Source organism: Geotrypetes seraphini, chromosome 8 (genome assembly GCF_902459505.1).
Source record: "Geotrypetes seraphini chromosome 8, aGeoSer1.1, whole genome shotgun sequence".
Classification (NCBI taxonomy): domain Eukaryota; kingdom Metazoa; phylum Chordata; class Amphibia; order Gymnophiona; family Dermophiidae; genus Geotrypetes; species Geotrypetes seraphini.
Genome location: NC_047091.1, coordinates 950,362 through 972,255, shown reverse-complemented (window position 1 = coordinate 972,255; position 21,894 = coordinate 950,362). Strand labels below are relative to the sequence as shown.

The window sequence follows — 21,894 nt, the reverse complement described above, 5'->3', positions numbered from 1 at the left end:
CAGATACCTTCTCAGAATTTGAGATTTTGCTGGTCCATATTTTACGCTAGAGGTCGGCTGCTGGGTGCTTTTCCCCTACTACAGATCTCAGCAGCTGAGTGGCCTGGGGGTCTCTGCGCCGTCTGTTCCTCCTTCCCAGACTATTTCAGGGGTCCCAGCGGCTGCTCTGGACTTCCCTGATCCTTTTTGAACAGTTCTGCACTTCACATATTGGGAATCTGGACTTGAGTGTGGAATCTGTGGATTCCTTTGGGGCTCCAGATCCTAAAGAAGATCAGACTGTCAGGCGCTTGGTTAAGTTTGAGGTGCTGCTGGATCTCATTGCTGCTTTACCGGAGTGAGCGTGGATACCCAGCCTGCTCCTTTCTTTTCTTCAACTTTTCTCCCTGGCTCTGCAGCGTTTGTTCACAATCTGCGATTTTTCCTGGCATCCGGATATGAGTTCATAGTTCTGAAGCAGTTTGACTCTCAGGAGGGTCCTTTATGGACAGCTCAGGCTATGTCCAGCTTGTATCCTCGAGCACAAGAGTAACCGCAGCTTTGTAGCAGCCCAATGGAGATTCCCTGATGGCTCAGCTGACCCAGCGCAACTCTCTCCCTAATGGGATAGATGTGGTCCTCCAGAAAGTTTTGAACCAGCTAATTTGGCCATTGGAGCTGTGGTGCCTATGTCCTTTGTGGCACACGCCTGTCTAGCTCATCTATGAGCACCTTTTCTTCAGCTTTTGTGGGCTGAGATGGCTTCTATGACTTTTTGCAGGTGTCAGCGGACTCTATTTCGCCCTGTCAAATGCTCTGGGTTTGGCAGTGGGCTGGTGCTTCCACCTCTGAGACAACTCTGGCACGGCTACCTTTTATGGGGCAATTGTTTTGTGGCAAGAATCTGGTTAACCTCATAAATTTGGTAATGGACCATCACCCGAAGACCTTGTCAGACAGTAGACCATGGCCAAGGGTGCTAGACGTCCTCCCCTGAATGGCTTGTGACAAAATATTTGTGACTACAGGCAAGTTTCTTCATCCTCTTTGCAAAAATTCTCAGGGTTCCAGACTACAGGGTCATCTCCAACTTTATTTCCATCGTTGGGAGTTGATCACCTCAGACCTCTGGGTTCTATATATCATTTGAGAAGGTTACTCTCTTCATTTTCTCACTGTTCCTCCAGATCATCCTCCAAGAGAGTCTGCTTTGAACCCTCACCAGTCCTCCCTTCAGGAAATCGATTCCCTTTTCAATGCTATCAAGAAGGTTCCTGCGGATCAGCGGAATTGGGGGTTTTCTCACACTATTTTCTAGACCTGAAGAAGACGAGATCATTGACCTATCTCAGCACACTTAACAAATTTCTTAACAAGGAAAAATTTTGGATGCTATCTCTAGCCACTCTATATCCCCTCTTGGCTCAAAAAGATTGGCTATGTTCTCTCTCAAGTAAGCCTACATTCTTCATATCTCCATTCATCCAGCTTACAGGTAGTACCTCAGATTTCAAGTGGCACACCACACTATCAATACAAAGTTCTACCTTTCGGCCTGGCATCCTCTCCTAGAGTCCTCACCAAGTGCAAGTGTCTGGTAGTGATGGCAGTGGCCTTGAGGTCTCAGGACCTTCAAATCTTCCCTTACCTAGACAACTGGCTCATCAAGGATCCTTCGTCTCAAGGTGTGATCTTGGCGACAAATCAAACTATATTTTTTCAGAACTTGGGGGTTCAAGATCATCTTCCCGAAATTACATCTTCAACCATCTCAGATGCTCCAGTTCATCAGAGCTTTACGTGACACCACTCAACTCAGGGCATTTCTTCCTCAAGAACGTCAAGTTGCCCAACTTCAGTCACTCAGCATGATGGTTCTTCTAGGACACATGGCCTTTACGGTCCATGTGACTCCTTTTATGAGGCTTTACCGATGAATCCCTTAATGGTCTCTGGCCTCACAGTGGTTGCAAGCTCTTGACCCACTTTCTCAGCATATTAGTTACCTCATCTCTTCAAAGATTACTACAGTGATAGATGCAATCTTCCAATCTTTCCAGAGGGTTGCTCTTTCAAACACCTCCAAGTCTTGACCACGGATTCATCAACCTATGCTTCGGGAGCTCACCTGGATGGGCTACTCACCAGGGATCGACGCCTTCATATAAATCTGTTGGAACTCAGAGCGATTTACAGTGCCATCAAGGCTTTTCAGCATCTTTTACAAGATAAGTTCTCCTTGTTCATATGGACAATCAGATTGCCATGTACTATATAAACAAGGAGAAATGGGGTCTCTCCTCTGTCAAGAGGCTCAACAGATTTGGAATTGGGCGATTCCTCGCAATCTACATTTCAAGAGGAACAGAATTCTTTAGTGGACAAATTCAGCCGAATTCTTCAACCTCACAAATAGACGCTGAACTCAGCAGTTCTCCATTCCATCTTCTCTCAGTGGGGGACTCCTCAAATAGATGTTTGCGTCTCCCCACATTCACAAGCTACCCCGCTTTTGCTCCAGGCTGTACTCTTCTCATCGCCTAGAAGCAGATGCTTTTCTCCTGGATTGGACACACAAGTTTCTCTCTGTTTCCACCCATTCCTCTTGTTCTCAAAACGCTTGTCAAGTTCAAGCATAAGTCTGCCACCATGAATCTGATAGCTCCTCGGTGCCCCAGACAATCATGGTTCTCCCTGCTACTTCAGCTCAGTATCAAGAAGCCTATATCTTTTCCAATTTTTCCATCTCTTCTCACGCAGAGTCACAATATTTTTCTGCACCCCAACCTTCAGTCTTTACACCTGACAGCTTGGTATCTCTTGGGCTGAGTTTAACTAATCTACAATTCTCTCAGCCTGTCAGAAACATCTTGGATGCTTCCAGAAAACTGGCCACACAATAGTGTAATACTCGGAAATGGACCTGTTTTTCTGCTTATTGCTTACTTCACCAGGATCCAATATCCACATCCGTTACCTCAGTTTTGGATTATCTCCTTCATTTGTCTGACTCTGGCCTCAAATCTACTTCCATTAGAGTCAATCTCAGTGCAGTTGCTGCTTTTCATCAACCAGTGGATGGAAAACCTCTTGCTATGGATCCTGTGGTTTCCTGATTCATGAAAGGACTTTTCAAAACAACCCCTCAAGTCACCTCCAGTAGTTTGGGACCTTAATGTGGTACTTGGTAGATTGATGAAGCCTTCCTTCGAACCAATGTGTTTGGCTCATCTCAAATATCTAATTTGGAAAATGTTTTTCCTAATTTCTCTAACTTCTGCTTGCAGAGTGAGTAAACTCCAAGCATTAGCAGTGGATCCACCATTTACAGTGTTACACCATGACAAGGTGATGCTTCGCATTCATCCAAGTCATCACTGAATTTCATCTCAATCAATCCATTGTTCTTCCAGTATTTTTCCCAAGCCTCATTCTCATCCTGGACTGCAAATGAGCATTGGCTTTCTATTTGCAAAGAACTAAATCACATAGATCATCTCCCCAGATTTTTGTCTCATTCGATCCGAACAAGTTGAGGCATCCTGTTTCCAAGAGAATGCTCTCCAATTGGTTGGCTGCTTTTTGTTATGCTTAGGCTGGGCTGCAACTGGACAGTCGAGTCACAGCCTATAAAGTTCGAGCTATGGCAGCTTCAGTAGCTTTTCTACGCTCTACTTCACATTATTGTCTGGAATCCTATTCCAAATGGATGGATGCTTTGGCCAAACAGTATTGCAAAACTTATTTTCCTAAATGCCAACTCTCCCACCATCCCATTCTGGTTTTATTTATTTAAAATTATTTATAATCCGCCTAGCCACAAATCTAAGCGGGGAACAAAAATAACATACAAAATACACTAAATACTATAAACAAATACAAATCAGCAAGACAAACAGTATAAAATAGAACAACTCAAGCGGTCACAGGGCTCAAACAGCAAAGTTTTCACACCTTTTGTGAAATGCAAGAGCATGTTAGATTGACGCAAAGGTAGGGCATTCCACAGCATCAGACCCTGGACAGAAAGCATCGACTTGCAGTTTCCCGTAAGTCTCACCACTGCCAATGATGGAAATTCTAAATAAATTTTGTCGGAAGACCATAACTCACATGAAGGACAGTGCCACGGCAGTAGAGAATGAACACTTTGGACAGTTAAGCTTAAGCATCTTGAATATTACACAAAAAACTTTAAACTCGACCCGCATACCAATTGGCAGCCAATGGAGCTGGAGCTCTTGAAGTATCGGTGTGTGGTTGCATTTTGAGGCATGCGTGCGGCACTATTTTGTGCCATCTGCAACGCCTGCAAAACATATTTGGGCAAATACAAATAAATGGAGTTACAATAATCAAGCAAAGGGGTTATCAGCGTGATGACCATGCAAAAATTATCACCAGAGAGATAGTCATGCAGCCTCTGTAATAAACCCAGCTTGAAAAACATGCCAATTATCACAGCCTTAATCTGAGCCTTAAAGGACAAAGTGGAATCAAACCCAACTCCCAGATACCTACACTGCCCTTGCACAGGAACAACCTCACCTGCAAGAGAGATCTCAGGTGGACAAGATACCAGTTTCTAACCGCGACCATTGTGTAACATCACAGTCTTAGAGACGTTTAACTTTAGTTGATTTTGAGACATCCGATTCTGAATGACACAAACAGTCATCCATCTGTGACGATATGCTGCTTGTTTGTCCTGGGATAAAGTACAGTTAATTACCGTAACGGGTGTTATCCAGGGACAGCAGGCAGATATTCTTACAACCCGCCCACCTCCCCTGTTTGGCTTCTTAGCTACTGAACTGAGGAGCCGCACGCCTACATCGGTCACGAAGGCTCATGTGCGGTGCAGTCGCAAACTTTCTAACGTTTTTAAAATGTACGCACACTTTAGTTGATGTCCATACCGGGGCTCCATAGATGATGCCACCCATATGTGAGAATATCTGCCTTCTGTCCCTGGATAACACCAGTTACGGTAAGTAATTGTGTTTTTCAGTATTCGCAGTAGTCTCAGCTCTGTCATTGGCTGGTGACTCTGCCTTTAAGGCCATTTTCAGCAGACTTCCTTTACAAAGGTCAGCTTCTTTTTGGAAAAGTCCTAAGCAATCTCCTGGCCTGTGTTGCTGACTGGACTTAGGAAGGGACAATATTACCTTTCGTCCCTCTTGCAACTTTCATTGGGGATCCTCAGGCTCTTCCACCCATAGATATTCCCAGAGATATCATCCCTGTTGCCACACTTCATGATATCCTCAGGCATCCAGATCATGTGCTTCTGCTGCCCTTAAAGGGTCTCCCTCTGTTTTACCAGGAGTGGTCTCGCCAATCCTCGAATCAGTGGATACCAGACATCGTTTGGGAGGGGCACAAGATGGTCTTCTTCTGCCTTTCTCCGGATTTGTTTCTGGACTCTTCAGCAAGTTGACTGGAGCAGGAGTCAAAGATCTGTGCTACCCTGCACGGTCTTTTGGACATCCGAACGATAGAGCCCATTCGGAAGACAAATCGGGCTTAGGCAGATACTCCTTCTTTGTGCCAAAGACAAGCTTGGAGGGCTGGAGACCCCTTCTGGATCTCAAGTTGGTCAATTGCTTCTTGTGGATTCCTCCTTTCCAAAAAGAAACTGTGTTTCTGGCATCCATGGATCTCAGAGGTATGCCCCCATATCCCAATCTACCCTGAGCATTGCAGATTTCTGTATTTCCATGTTCTACGACAGCATTTCCAGTTCACAGCTCTGCCTTTTGGGCTCGCAACAGCACCCTGCTCTTGTGCCAAAATTATGGTAGTTGTAGCGGCCTTTCTCCACATGCAGGGTGTCCAGGACCCTACTTACTTGGGCAGCTGGTTGATCTGGGCTCCATCTCGGTAGGAATGCAAGCGAGCAATGGAGACTACTACAACGCTTGGGTTGGATTGTCAGATTCAAAAAGAGCCAGTTGCTGCTGTCACAGACCTTGGAGTATTTGGGCCTTCTCTTTGATACTGTGCAGGGCCATGTTTCTTCTCTAGCATAGCAGACAGAACCTTCAGTAGCCAATTGGAGATCTCCTGGATCTTCTGGTTCCCTCAGCCTGGCATTATTTGCAGGTGCTGGGGTCCATGGCAGTCTTCCTGTAAGTGGCCCCTGGGCCATAGTGCACATGCACCCTCTACAGGAGTCTCCTCTTTTGGTGGTCTCCGCAGCATCGTCCCCTTCAGATGCCGCTCTCCTGGATGAAAGCAGCTTGCAGCAGTCTCTGCTGGTAGCTTCAAGGGGAGGCTCTCCGCCAGGGCACACTTCTTGGCCATAGAATGTTTCATGCATGACAAATGCCAGCCTGTTGGGCTGGGGTGCTCTCTGTGGGGACCACTTCATTCAGGAGCAGTGGACTACTATGTCGGTAGCTTTGATCAATTGTCTAGAGCTTCGGGCTGTTTGACTGGTGTTCTTGCTCTGGCAGGGAAAGAGGTGCAAGTGTTCTTTGACAATGCCATGGAGGGAGCACTAGAAGCACTCTTGTGGGCCTGGAAGTTTGCATACTATTTTTTTTTGTGGCGTCTTATGCATCTTATGTCTCTGAAGCGCACGTGGCCAGAGTCAAACCATATAGCCAGACTTCCTCAGTTGACAAGTCCTGGACCTGTGAGAATAGTCCCTCTTGAAGAGCGTTCCATCTTATCATGCAGCACTGAGGTCCACCATAACTGGATTTGATGGCTTCAGCTAGGACCTCATAGCTCAGGCTCTTCTTTAGTTGAAGAATAGAGCATGTAAGTTTAGGTCTGGGAGCCTTGGTTCTGCCCTGGCTGGCTTATGACCTCCTTTGTGTTCCTTCCATGGCCTCTGGTTGATTGATTCTTCTACTGGATAGCATCATATCCTGGCCTAGTGATCCTAGTGGCTCCAGATTGGCCCTGTCTTCCATAATGTGCTGATCTCATACATCTTCATCGGGACCAGAAGCAAAAGCTCCCTCTTTGTGACCGTCACAGTCAGGGTCTAGAGCACATGGAGACTTCACGGCGCTTTGGTTTTTTGGTATGGTTCTAGAGCGCTCAGCCTTAATGGAGTGTGATCATTCTGATGTGGTCATTTTGGTGTTTTTGAAGTCTGACAACCTCTACCTTGGCTTCTTATACCACAGCCTGAAAGGCTTTCCAACAGTGGTGTGCCAAGGACCAGGCTCTCTTTCCAGTGGTTCTGTCTTTTCGTCCAGCAGGCTTGGATATGGGTTTAGCTGTGTCTTCTCTTAAGGTTCAGGTATCATGTTTTTCATGCTTCTGAGCACTTGGGTTCCAGTTTGCTTACTGTTTCTGAGAGGGGTGCTTCGCTTACAATCTCCCTTGCATGCATCTTTCCATACGTGGTATCTTCTCTTTATTCTGCAGGGCCTTGTGGATGCCCTATTCGAGTCACTGAAGGATGCTTTTCTTCTGGATCTAACAATCAAGTCTGTCTGTCTGCTCACCATTGTCTTGGCATGATGTGTTTTGGACCTTCAGACTTTCGTGCAATGAACTCTTTCTACAGTTCACGGATGCGTAGGTGGTTCTCTGTAGAGTACCTTTTCTATCGAAGGTGGTTGCTGATTTCCATGTCACCCAGGAGGTTTGTTTGCCTGCATTTCACTTCACGGGATCGGTGCGAAGGGATCAGATCTTTCACAAATTGGCCATCAGGAGAGTCTTGCTCCACTATTTGGAGAAAACTAATGGCTTTCAGTTTGATTCTTTGTCCTGACTTTTCCATCTCGGTCAAGTGGACCAGCTTCTAAGTCCTCGATCACTTGTTGGATTCCTATGGCCATTTCTATGACTTCCATTGCCCGCGGTAATCAGCCTCTGGTTTCTCTTACGGCCCACTCAACTAGGCATGTTGCTGCCTCATGGGCGTAATCTCGAACAATTCATCCAGATGAAATTTGCAGGTCGGCTACTTGGTCTTCTCTTTATACCTTTACCCGGTTTTGCCAAGTGGATGTGGCGTCTTGCTCTGATGCCACTTTTGGGACCTTGGTGTTGTGGGAAGGCTTTTCTGTTCCTCCGTAGATGCTTTGGTACATCACCTAGAGTATGGAACCCAGAAGGTTTTTACCTTCAATAATCTTCTTTAGGATTCCTTCTGTAGAATTCCATACAACTTGCCCTCTCTGTGCAAGCTCCATTATTTTGGAATTGCCTGCATTTCTTTCTGCCTTGGTTATTCTCCTCACAGGCTTCAGGATCTTTCCAATAAGTCCTAGGGGCAGTTTGCTCTTCTGTGAGTATGCATCTTGCCGATGGCTGTTTTATGTGGGTGCATGTTGCACATAGCAAGTTAATTCTACATCGTTTGTGTCTTTTTGGTGTTGCATTTTGTCTGTTTATTACTTTATATATTTTGCAGAGCTGATATTAACGGAAATTGGTGTCGGGGAGGGGTTCCCCTGTGCTCCTTTATTTGTCATGGGTTGGTTCCGGTATGGTTGCTTGGCTTTGGGACTGAACTGTAGGGCACTCTCTCATTTTCTAAGGTAGGAGGAACACGTGCTCAGAAAAGCATTTGGATTTCTGCAACTCCCGGATTGGGGGAAGAGATTGAGCATCTAGCATATGGAATCCTACAGGGACTAACAGAATATTATCGAAGGTAAAAACCCTAATCTTCCATCATTTTAATTGTTACCCATCCTTACTTTAAGGATGAGTTGCTGTATATATGCCCTTTCATCTACAGTTTTGTGTATAACTGACATATATCAGAATACTTGTTTGTTGCTGAAAGTGTGTTCTATAGTAATATCCAGACAAAACTTGCAAATTTCTTTAGGAATACGTGGTGTTTTATATGCCAGTAAATGTATGTAACCACTTAGTCATTTTGCTTGTACAAGCACAGATTCTGTTAACAGATTTTTTTTCTCTCCAGGGTAACAGGTAAAGCCTAAGAGTACTTTCATCTTAATAGCATTGTCATCCTTAGCAAGCAAGCAGTATCTGAAATGTTTGGGGGGTATCGGAAGCCTAACATTTTTATAAATAAGTGTTGTTTGTTTTTCCAGGCCAGATGTGGGCAGGCTGAGTTACTTCGTCTTGACAGTTTGTCTCGCGGCACTCCTTACATGTGACCCCTGCAGTGTCCATCCCATGGCCCTAGCGCTCTTAACTGGTGGGCTTCCTCGTATTTGAAGCGGCGGTGAAAGGGTGTTTTCCTCATCTGACCAACTGTATTGTATTGTGAAGGGGTTTCCCCATCATGTTTTTCTTAAACAAGGTTTATTTCCAACACCAGCCTGGCTGCTTTAAAAAATAAACAAAATAAACAGCTGTCTTAAATTCTTAACTGTTACCTCCAGCATACTGGCTTTTTTTCTCAAGTTCCTGTATGAAAGAATGAACTGAGCATTGTGATTTTTGTTCTACTAATTTGTCCATTTGGCTTATGATTCAAGACGGATTGCTTATTCAGCAGCAGTAGCAGTTGCCTTCCTCTGTAGGTCCAGACACCAACTCTACCATGTGTCCCCAAGAAATGAGAGATTTGGAATCCTGACCCTTGGGCCTAATCTTAATTGTTAAAGGATTGATATTACCCTGAGCTTTACATTCGGATTTAAAAAAAAAAAAGCCAGTAAACTGGGCAAACATAAGTTGAGTTGTAAAGCAATATCCCAAGTATCCAGTTTTAAATGTTACAGCAGAAGTACATTGATGGCCATCACATTCCAGCCTTCAATGTGTCATTGGGCATTTTTTTTTTGAGGGGGGGGAATGTTTTGCTGTTTAATCCTATGTATAGTGTTGAACTTTCAAGTTTTGTGTAAATTTAAATGTTGGTCTCTCTCAAATTAAAACGCATTGAAGCTAGGGGTTTCATGGAGCATGTTAGGTGGTTTGAGTTCTCTTTCTCTAGACTCTATTTACTTTCAAGCATAGGAGGGTTGATAGCTTTTATTTTGAAGGAGGAAGGCTATGGGGTAAACAGTGCAGCTGATTAGGTGTGCTCTCCTACATCCACGTTGTACATCTGCTCTTTATGAATTTTTAGAACTCAGTTTAATTGTTAAGACTGATTTGTCATTTTCGCAGTAAAATAAACATTTTCAAAGGCAACTGTATCTTTTTTTTATTTTTTTTTCCTCTTAAACCATTAAAGATAACATTCTGTGAAGATTTAAAGGCTGGCTTGTGTTCATTTTACTGTTCTCTCATTTCTTATTACTAGTTTTATCCTAGAACAAGCAGGCAGCATATTCTCACATAAGTGAACTATGCATGTGCGAGTGCCTTCCTGCCCAATGCAAGCTCAAGCCCCTCAGTTTTTTGTTTTCTGCAGAGCAACAAAGTTTGTTTTTGCTAAACTCCGTTCAGTTTTTTTGTTGCCTTCCTGCTTTGCATCTTATTTTCTGTTCTATTTTTTTTCTTTCAGGTTCAATAATTTGGGTTTATATTTGACAGATTTTCTAAAAAATAAGTAAGAGTCATTCCATGAAAATTTTTGGCAAAAGTTTGGCTCCATACTGCTGCTGGTAGGTAAGTCAGCTGAGGGTACAACTTTACCAGCAGACATGTACCATGAAGTACTTCCAAGATTTGCAATATGAGCTTGTACAGTCATATGAAACTGAAGATATAATATGGCTTTATGCATTTATACATAAAATATAAGGGACTTTGTTTCTTCAAAAGTGATAACCATATAACAATTCAAAAAATAATGCACTTCCAGAGAACGTAATAGGGCAGAGTACGGTACTGGGGTTCAAGAAAGGATTGGACAATTTCCTGCTGGAAAAGGGGATAGAGGGATATAGATAGAGGATTACTGCACAGATCCTGGACCTGTTGGGCCGCCGCATGAATGGACCTCAGGTCTGACTCAGCAGAGGCATTGCTTATGTTCTTAAACCCCCCCAACCTGGGTTTCACGATTGGCTTCATCAGGAGGGGCACTGCAAAGGAAAAACAATAACATTCTAACCAACTTCTCCATGACTTTTCACTAGAGTTTGGTTATGGGTTTGAGCGTTCACTTAGAAATCTAGAGTCACTGTGTGACCATAAAAGTATTTGGTTGTTTATTTATGTGTAAATAAGATGATTATTTTTTTAATTGTTTTATACATTTATACAAGTTTTCAGATTCAAATATCTCTAATGTATAGGTTTTGGGTTTTTTATATATCATTTGAAAGAGCATGTTTTTTGCTACAGAAGCTATCCTGTTTCATCTTGGACCCGACCTTTCTTTCGTAAGATTTAAAGCTTCAAAGATAAGCATTAGTTGTATATGTGCATGAATGTTTAATATTGAAAAGATGCATCTTGTTTGCAAATGAACAAGGTACATGAAACTTCACAGTTAAGTTCAGATTGTTACTGTTTTATGGTCCCCTTCCCTGTATCCATGCATTTTCACTGAGACCACATATTTATCAGTTATTGATCCATTGTCTGAAAGACATTCCCAATAGTCAGATAATACCATATAAATTTCTAAGCTTCATTAAAGACAAAAAAGAAAAGGGCAAAAACCACACTTAATTAAAGTGCACATACATACTGACAAAGATCAGGAAATCGCATAAATTCAATTTTTGACTCAGTTTCTTGCACATGATTTTGAAAGTCTGGTCAATGTTTGCCAAAATAACTTGTGGATAAGTGTACTGTCTGTCTGATGAAGTGGTCATAGGTGCATTAAGGCCTGCAATAATATGCTGTTCAGGGATCCAGCATATGTCTGTGAAATGACCAAAATTAACCAGGATGTTGCATTCTTCCATTTAAATTTCACATACATGACTAGCCCACCAAGAATTGTCATACAGGCAAGCTAAGTATTGTCCTGCTTGAAAGGGGATGTGTTCAGGATCAGTATCGGACTCTAAGACATTGGCAATGAATGAACTGGTGTTGCTTGAAATTTTGCTAATGCAGAGTCTAGCAGCATGTATGGGCTTAAAGTAATTTTCTTTTCTAGCCACTTTGGGGCCCATACTAAACCTTTACTCCTGAGCAGGTCTTTTTGCTTCAATTAGAGAATGACATGGGGAAAAATTATGTCCCCGGACCACCATCCTCTGCACCGCCTCGTCCCCGCTGTCCCTTTCACTGCCTTGTCCCCGTCTCTGCCGTCCCCTTCACTGTCCCGTTACCGCCCCGTTGTCTCTTTCACCGCCCCATCCCCGTCTTCAGCGTCTTCTCCTCTCCATCCCCCCCACCCCCAGCACCCTTCACGTGGTCCAGCAGCTCCCACCGGCCAGCAGTGCATTTCCCTCTCTCCCTTCTTTTCCCTTACCTTTTCTTGTTAAAACGTGTATTTTCTATAAGGCTAGGAGCTGTATTACAGCCAGAGCCTTGAAGTCGCGTCGGGTTGCCGGCTAGAAAAGTCTCCTCCGATGCAACAGGAAGTTGCATCAGAGGAGACTTTTTCCAGTGTGCAACGCGACGACTTCAAGGCTCCGGCTGTAATACAGCTCCTAACCTTATAGAAAACTCGCGTTTTAACAAGAAAAGGTAAGGGAAAAGAAGGGAGGGAGGGAGATGTATGGTCGGCTGGCCGGCGGGAGAGAGTGGGCTGCCGCTTGTTCACCGCGCGTTCCAGATGGTTTACCGCCCCGTGCTACCATTCAATTGCCTTGTCCCCGAACTAGCGGTGACCTTTTTTTTTTTGGTCACCATTTTGGCGGGTTACCCGTGGCTAAATGCGGCTAGCCGCGGGTAACCGCTACCGTGTCATTCTCTAGCTTCAATATCTTCCTTAGATTTATCTCAGAATTCAAATAGATCTCTTGGTGTCAAAATTTGGTTATTGAGAGGGCGTGGGCAGCTCAATGCTTGGCTGTTCCCCCAATCCCATCACATGGAGCTTTGCCAGGGGCTGGTGCCAAAGAAGTTCCACTCAGCAGTAATTTGAAAGTCAGTATCATGGCTGTGGAGGTTAATGACATTTTTGAAGTTTTTATATTGTGCAGCAGAACCATCACTAAAGTAGTGAATATGGCTTAAGACAGGCAAGACTTCCTTCAGATGCAGAGTAAGCTTCCTCAAAAATGCATGAGCAGCAATAGTATCGTGATGCAAGTAGTCACTAATCATGCATAGGCTTTGGATATCAGGATTGCAGAAGTAGACAATGAAGGGGTGTAATGTCGCTTGGCTATTTTCCCAGTGAAACCCTCCTGAATGATGAAGGAATAATTTTCAGCGAAGTCCATCAAAACAATAGCATGCCCTTCCTTTATATTTGCTTTCATTTTCTTCAGATAAGCACTTGCCTGTCTTAAGTCATATTCACTGCTTTAGTGATGGTTCTTCCAGTCTGAGTATTGTCCATTTACCCCCCACTCTCTGGTTCCTATCCGCTAGCCAGTTTTTAATCCATGTGAGTATTTCACCCTCTATTCCATGGCTCTCAATTTTGACATGGAATAATCCCTGTGATATCTCCCTTCTCCTGCCTTTCCTCCGAAGTATACAGAGTGAGATCTTTAAGTCTGTCTCCATACGCCTTATGAAGACCATGCACCATTTCAGTAGCCTTCCTTTGGACCGACTCCATCCTTTTTATACCTTTTTGAAGGTGCGGCCTCTAGAATTGTATACAATATTCTAAATAAGTTCTCACCATATACAGTAGTATCAATACCTCCTTTTTCCTACTGGCCATACATGCACCGTAGCATCCTTTTAGCTTTCGCAGTCACCTTTTCAACTTCTACCTTAAGATCATCACATAATAATCACACCCAAGTCCTGCTCTTCAAAATTCTTCACCCCCTAAACCAGGGGTGTCCAATGTCAGTCCTCGAGGGCCGCAGTCCAGTCAGGTTTTCAGGATTTCCCTAATGAATATGCATTGAAAGCAGTGCATGCACATAGATCTCATGCATATTCATTGGGGAAATCCTGAAAACCTGACTGGACTGCGGCCCTCGAGGACCGACATTGGACACCCCTGCCCTAAACTGTACTGTTCCCTTGGGTTTTTGCAGCCCAAATGCATGACCTTGCATTTCTTAGCATTAAATTTTAGCTGCCAAATTTCAGACCATTCTTCAAGCTTTACCAGGTCTGTCTTCATATTATTCACACCATCCTGGGTATCTACTCTTGCAGATTTTGGTATCATCTGCAAAGAGGCAAATCTTACCCAACAGCCCTTCAGTAATATTGTTTATAAAAATGTTAAAAGAATAGGCCCATAAACAGAACCTTGAGGCACACCACTGGTAATATACCTTTCCTCAGAGCAATCACTACTTTCTTGTCGCCTTCCACTTGACCAGTTCCTGATCCAGCCCGTCACGTTGGGACCCATGCCGAAGGCATTAAGTTTATTTATTAGACCTCTATGTGGAACACTGTCAAAGGCTTTGCTAAAATCTAAATACACCACATCTAGCGCACTCCCTCTATCCAATTCTCTGGTCACCCAGCCAAAGAAATTGATCAGATTTGTCTGACAAGATCTACCTCTAGTGAATCCATGTTGCCTCTGGTCCTGTAATTCACAGGATTCCAGAAATGTCACCATTCTCTGTTTTAAAAGTGTTTCCATTAATTTGATTACCATAGAAGTCAGGCGTACCAGTTTATAATTCCCTACTTCGTCCTTACTTCCAATTATTGTGGAGAGGGACCACATCTGCCCTTCTGCAGTCCTCCGCTATTACTCCCGACTCTAGAGACTTATTGAAAAGATCAGCAGAGCCACCATAACTTCCCTAAGTTCCTTCAGCACCTTCGATTTGTATCAGCCAAGGCGGCTAACTTTCGATCAGCATCTAACAAGAAAGCAGTAAGGTTCTTCAACTGAAGACAATGACCCTTGAAGCACAGGCAAGGACATCTTGGTGCAGCGTTGTCATGTAACAGACCTGTTGTACATATTTCCTTCTTGGCCTATGATAGGGTCATTCAGAGGAAAGCATCTCACCCAGGAATGGTGATTCTAGTAGTCCCAGATTGGCCAAGAAGGCTCTGTGATGCAGATCTAGTGCAACTACAAAGGATAGGAGCCTCAAGCTAGCTCTGCATTCCACCTTGCTATCGTAGGGGCCAATTGCCCTGGACTATCCAGAACACTTTGGGCTTGCGACATTGCTCTTGAACCTGAAACTTTAGAATGCAGAGGCTATTCAGATGTAGCTGTGGCAACTCTCCTTGGGGCAAAGAAACCACTATGCAAATACCTGGAAAATGGTCAGAGCCTCGTGCAGTACCAGAAATGAGCGTTTTCATGTGTTGATTTCCCTAGTCATGGTGTTTCTCCATGATGGCCTCAAAAGGACTAGCAGTTGGATCCCTTAAGGTACAGATTAGAGAATGACATGGGGACAAATTTTTCCCCATCCCGGTGAGTTTTAGCACCTTTCCTGCCCCATTCCTGCAAGCTCTCCTCATCTTTAAAATCATAAGTGTTTGAGGCTTGTGCGGTTAAAGCAGAGCTTACAGGAATGGGGTAGGGACAGTGACAGAACTCGCTGGGGTGGGATGTGGAAAAATTTGTCCACATGTCATTCTCTAGTACAGATAACAGGTTTCATGCTTTAAGATGCAGATGCACAAACTTCTAGCTGAGCACCTAGCTCTGTCCCACTGGTGAGATGGCCTTTTCTGAGGTGTAATCTGATCCTGTTTCTGAAGTCCTTATCTTGGGCACCATATAAGCTAGTACAGGGAGCATCACTCAGACCTTATCATGAAGACTGTTTTTAGTTTCAATTACTTAGGTGAGAGAAGTCTCGGAGCTGCAGGCCTTTGCTTGCAGAGTCATTCCCTAGGTTTAGTGATGTGGGAGTATCAATATGCACAGTATTGTTCTTTTTGTCAAAAGTCGTTTCACATTTCCATGTAAATCAAACTTTGCCTGTTTAGACAGACAGGGTACAAGAGAGACAAGATAATGCATTTGTTGGATGTTGAGCAAATTCTTCTGTTGTATCGAAAACTACCAAATACATTTTGTCTGACAATGTTTTTCTTGAACCCCAGCTTGTGGCGAAGGCTGGCTTTTAAGACATCTATTTCCAGATGGATTCACATGGCCATACTTGCAGTGTACATCGGGAGTGGGCAGTTAACTGCAGTACACTGAAAGTGTACTTTAATAAGGGCGTAGCACAGGGGTAGGGAACTCCGGTCCGTGAGAGCCGTATTCCAGTCGGGTTTTCAGGATTTCCTCAATGAATATTCATGAGATCTATTTGCATGCACTGCTTTCAATGCATATTCATTGAGGAAATCCTGAAAACCCGACTGGAATACGGCTCTCGAGGACCGGAGTTCCCTACCCCTGGCGTAGCAGTTTCCTGGATAGAGAGTTGATCGATTATCCCTGTGGCAATTTGCATGATGCAACACAGTCTACACTTTAAACATTTATGAAGTTTTACAGGGTTGATGTGGCTTGCCTAGACACAGCTTTTGGATCCTCATTGCTGGTACAGGCTCATCTGGCCTGCCCCAGACTCTAGCCACTGCTTAGATATGTCCCAACTGTTCAGGATCTCTACATCTATTAAACTGGAAAGATTAGGTTCTTACCTCAATAATCTTTCCTTTAGACAGGTGATCCTGAAACCTGTGAGGTTGCACGTCTAATATTTGTCATGTGATTTAGGCATGTTTGTTGATATTAAGTTGTTTTGGTACAAACTTAAGAAGCTACAGCATAGCCAATGGGGAAAGAGGTGAAAATGATTGATGCCTTCTGCAAAAACACATGGTTTGGGGGTGACTACCCAACTGTTCAGGACCTTTACACCTATCTATAGGAAAGATTACAGTAGACAACACTCATTTTGGTGCCTCAAATGTTAGACCTGGTTCTGGATGAATTTGACCTGTTGATTCAAAAAAAATGGCATCAATTTTCTCCCTATCAGCTCTAGTTTTTGAGATACCACTCTTCACTCTGCTCGCCAATTAAAAAATCAGACCCCTGCAACTTTACTTCTAACAGTAGCTCTCGCACCAGATAAAAACTTCTTTAAGAATAAACAAAAAGAATTCTTAGGTCGTAAAATACAGATGTTGCCAGATTTGGCTAAAGATACGCAGAGAAGGAGACGTGAATTCTTGCTGATGAAACCTGGTGTTACAGTTCTGGGGGCAACTTTTTACCTATGCCATCCATGCAACTGTGTAATACATTATCGATACCATAAATTGATTTTCATTGAGCCTTCCTAACTCTTCCCTGTTCCAGCACAGTGAAGGGGAAGGGAGATCGAGTCGTCCCCCTTCACTGCACCGGAGGAGCAACGCGTGCGGTGGTTTGCCCCGCCCCCAGCAACCACTTCGGCACCTGGCCTGCTTTTCCAGCCCTCTTAAGGGCTTTGCAGACCGGGCCATTCTTCCCTGTTCCAGCACAGTGAAGGGGAAGGGAGATCGAGTCGTCCCCCTTCACTGCACCGGAGGAGCAACGCGTGCGGCGGTTTGCCCCGCCCCCAGCAACCACTTCGGCACCTGGCCTGCTTTTCCAGCCCTCTTAAGGGCTTTGCAGACCGGGCCATTCTTCCCTGTTCCAGCACAGTGAAGGGGAAGGGAGATCGAGTCGTCCCCCTTCACTGCACCGGAGGAGCAACGCGTGCGGCGGTTTGCCCCGCCCCCAGCAGCCACTTCGGCACCTGGCCTGCTTTTCCAGCCCTCTTAAGGGCTTTGCAGACCGGGCCATTCTTCCCTGTTCCAGCACAGTGAAGGGGAAGGGAGATCGAGTCGTCCCTCTTCACTGCACCGGAGGAGCAACGCGTTCGGCGGTTTGCCCCGCCCCCAGCAGCCACTTCGGCACCTGGCCTGCTTTCCAGCCCTCTTAACCCTTTCCGCCCCCCCTCGGCGAATACCTTTTCTTACAGCGAGACACCATTACCACAGCCCAAACCAGAGACATATCAGAACCAAAGAATCTCCCTCTACACAAACAAAATGGAACATTACATATACAAAACCACACTTGCCATCCTAATACTTTCACTACTCATTTCCAACTGGCAAACCACAGGATATCACCTATCACCCATCCCAATTCTCACAACAACCTACAGGCAACCACAACCACCCAGAAAAATCCACACCACGAGAACCCTAACATCCTGCCCACTGACCAGCCAAGACCACATTCCCACCACCTGGGGAAAAAGACCTCCACCAAAGCACAAGACCACTACTCAAAAACAACTCACATCACCAAAAAATATCCTCTACCTTAATTGCAATCCTAATTCCAACACAAAATATACCTCGTTAACCTGTGCCTACATGAATATAAGATCAATTAGCCCAAAAGCAAACCTAATTAAAGACTGGCTGACTGAAGAACAACTAAGCTGTCTATTCCTAGCCGAAACCTGGCTAACATCCAATTCGGACCCATGCATAACCGAATTCTGCCCCAAAGGGTACAAATTAGAGCTGGTTTGTCGAGAAAACAAACGAGGGGGAGGACTAGCTATTCTAGTACAAAACAACCTCAACCTAAAAGTTCTACACAAACACTCAACCCCTCACTTAGACCTTCTTGCATGCCAACTCTCCGACAACACACTCACAGACACCCTGAACTGTCTATTATGCTACATCACTCCAGGAAAATGGAACACCTCAAAACTTGAACTCGAAGAATTCATATTCCAGAACTCTCTAACCTCCACATACAATTTGCTCCTAGGAGACATCAATCTCCACCTCGAGGACCACACATCCAAACAAGTAGACGATATACTCTCATACCTCGACGCCCTATCCTACCAGATCCTCAATCCTGAACCCACACACGAAAAAGGCCACCAACTTGATATAGCAGCATTCACGTCTCATAACCTCCACACCCCAAAAATTCATATCACCAATGGTACCTGGCATCCCTCTCTTTGGTCAGACCACCACAAATACACTTTCACCATCAACTGGCCTCAAAATAACACAAAACCCAAGCCACAAAAAACAACCTTCAAATCTAGACAGAAAATTGAGCCTGCCACATTCTGGGATAAAGTTGACCCTATAATCGCCCCCATCGACCCAACTGACTTCGTAAATCACTGGCGCATCCTAAGTGAAACAACCTTGAACGAGCTAGCCCCTGAAAAAACCAAACATAGAACCTGCAGATCCTCAGACAAGTGGTTCGACTCCGAACTCCTCCTACAAAAAAGGCACTGCAGACAACTTGAAAGATCTTGGAAAAAAAAGAAAAATGATCAAACCAAATCCGCTTGGAGAACCCAAATCAAACTATACAACATCAAACTAAAAGAAAAGCGCAAAACATACTACTCTAAACTAATTGGCACAAACACCTCTGACACAAAAACACTCTTCAACTTAGTAAAAAAACTTACGGACACAAACCCATTCCTTGCCACTCAAGGCAATAAACCACCAACAGCTTCTCAACTAGCAGAACACTTCAAACACAAGATCACTACAATCAGAAATACCCTCAACAACTCAACCACCAAACTCTACGAGATAATAACCCCCACAACGGAAGAAGCCATATCTGCAGACAGAACATGGACCACATTCCCAACTCTACAATGGTCTGATTTGAACCGACTATACAAAAAATACAGCCACGCCTCATGCGACTTGAACTACTGCCCATCGTATCTGCTAACAAATGCCTCCCTTAAATTCAAAACCAACCTCATGCAATGGATTCAAAGCACTCTCATAGAAGGTCAATTCCCGCAAGATCTTGGAGAGATCATAATCACACCCCTACTGAAAGATCAAAAAGGCCCTATAGACGCTCCTACCAACTACAGACCTATCGCTTCGATCCCATTATATGTCAAACTGATTGAAGGACTTGTGGCTCAATACCTCACCAACTACCTATTCGACCATAATATACTTCACTCCTCTCAATCAGGATTTAGATCTCAACACAGCACGGAAACACTACTAGCAACACTACTAGACATAGCACGACAACACCTCAGTAAAGGACACAGGATCCTAATTATCCAACTGGATCTATCCGCCGCCTTCGATCTAGTCGATCACACCATATTACTCCAGATACTTGATGCAATCGGGATCTCAGGGGTGGTTTACAATTGGTTCCAAGGATTCCTCAAAACAAGAACGTACAGAGTTAAGACAAACAACACGAAATCTAACTCATGGTCAAATCCATGCGGAGTCCCGCAGGGGTCACCACTATCGCCCATTCTATTCAATCTCTTCATCTCCTCCCTCGGCACCACTCTAGACAACCTAAATGTAACATCATTCAGCTACGCAGATGACATAACTATTATCCTCCCCTTTGAAATCCAAGATCACACCTCAACAGGATACCTGGAAATAATTCTGGATGAAATAGAAAAATGGATGACAAACCATAAACTGAAACTAAACTCGGACAAAACCAAATTCCTAATGCTTGAAACGGACAAAAACCCATCCATAACAGACCTAGAAATTAAAGCAACCAAATACCCAATCCAGACCTCACTCAGAATCTTGGGAGTGCTGATAGACAGATGCTGCACTATGCAGACCCAGATCAACAAAACTACCCAAAAAGCATTCTTCACAATGCGCAACTTAAGAAAAATAAGGAAATTCTTTGACAAAGAACACTACAGGATAATTGTACAATCCCTGGTACTAGGTCTCGTGGACTATTGCAATATCCTTTATCTACCATGCCCCACAAACATGATCAAAAAACTTCAAACCGTTCAGAACACAGCCCTTAGACTAATTTACTCACTCGGAAAATTTGACCACATCACCAATGCCTACCTAGACTCACACTGGCTACCGATTCGAGCCAGAATTCAATTCAAACTATACTGTCTACTCTTCAAAGTAATTAACGGTACTGCACCCACCTACCTAAATGACCGCCTAAACCGTAACCTTCCAACCAGAACAAGAAGAACACTGACATCATTCACATACCCACCACTCAAGGGTACCCACCGCAAAAAGCTTTATGATAGCCTCCTGGCAACACATGCTGCAAAACTCGAACCTTCCATCACCAGATTGTTAACCACAACATCAGACCTCAAGACATTCCGTAAAGAAATCAAAACACTGCTGTTCAAAAAATATATACAATCTACCTAACCTCCCTCACCCCTTCCCCCAAGAAACCAAAACACTGCCGTCCAAAACATCTTCCGATGTTATTAAGTCTTTACTATCATTCTGTTATTAAGTCTCAATCCTCAAACTGTATTCTCTATTGTCATGTACCATCCTGGAAATGTCCAGTTCTCTTCTTATGTAATCCGCTTTGAACCGCAAGGTACAAGCGGAATAAAAATCACTAATGTAATGTAATGTAATGTAAATTGATTTTCATTGAGCCTTCCTAACTCAATGTTTCTCTCAACGTCACGCTTGGAGAAAGGTGAGATCTGAGAGTGCAATGTTAAAGGAAAGGATGCCCTAGTCTCATCCAAATAGTTTGTTACTTGTGTGACACGTTCTCTCCGATCCACAACTCAGGGGTTGCTTATGGTTCCTTCTTTGAAAATTATTGGAACCAGACGTCATGATATATATTCAGTAATGGCCCCTCTTACCTGGAACGCCCTGCCTTTATATATAAGAGAAACTAAAGACCTCAGCAGATTTAAAACTAATTTAAAAACTTTTCTCTTTAAAGACGCATTTAATCTTTAAACAATTCATTTCAATAATCTTATCCCACTCCTCATGTTCTCTCCCTATTTGGCTTTTCCTTTCTCCTCATTTGAATAATAGTAATTTTGTAACTTCCTCCCTTTCTTCTCCCTTCCCTCATGTATCCGAGTCTATCTGTTTTGTCAGTCTGTTTTTATCCCCTTTTAAAGCTGTATAACGTATATTTTATTGTTACTCGCTTAGTATGTAATAAGCGATTTATCAAATTTAAATAAACTTGAAACTTTAACACTTGCTTATTTACCCATTTTGGATCTTTTTTTT

General features: G+C 43.8%; 1 protein-coding gene across 2 annotated transcripts in view; it reads left to right on the top strand.

Moving 5' to 3' along the window:
• LOC117366026 (RNA-binding protein 4B-like) overlaps window positions 1-9,638 on the top strand; it is a 106,889-nt gene extending 97,251 nt beyond the window's left edge. For both annotated transcript variants that reach the window (XM_033957055.1, XM_033957056.1), the window contains one exon: window positions 9,018-9,638. Coding sequence is in view for 1 of the 2 variants with exons in the window: in XM_033957056.1 (XP_033812947.1) it covers window positions 9,018-9,037 (20 nt within the window). In the remaining variant the exon portion in view is untranslated. The remainder of the gene's footprint in view (window positions 1-9,017) is intronic.
• Window positions 9,639-21,894: the final 12,256 nt, after the last annotated feature.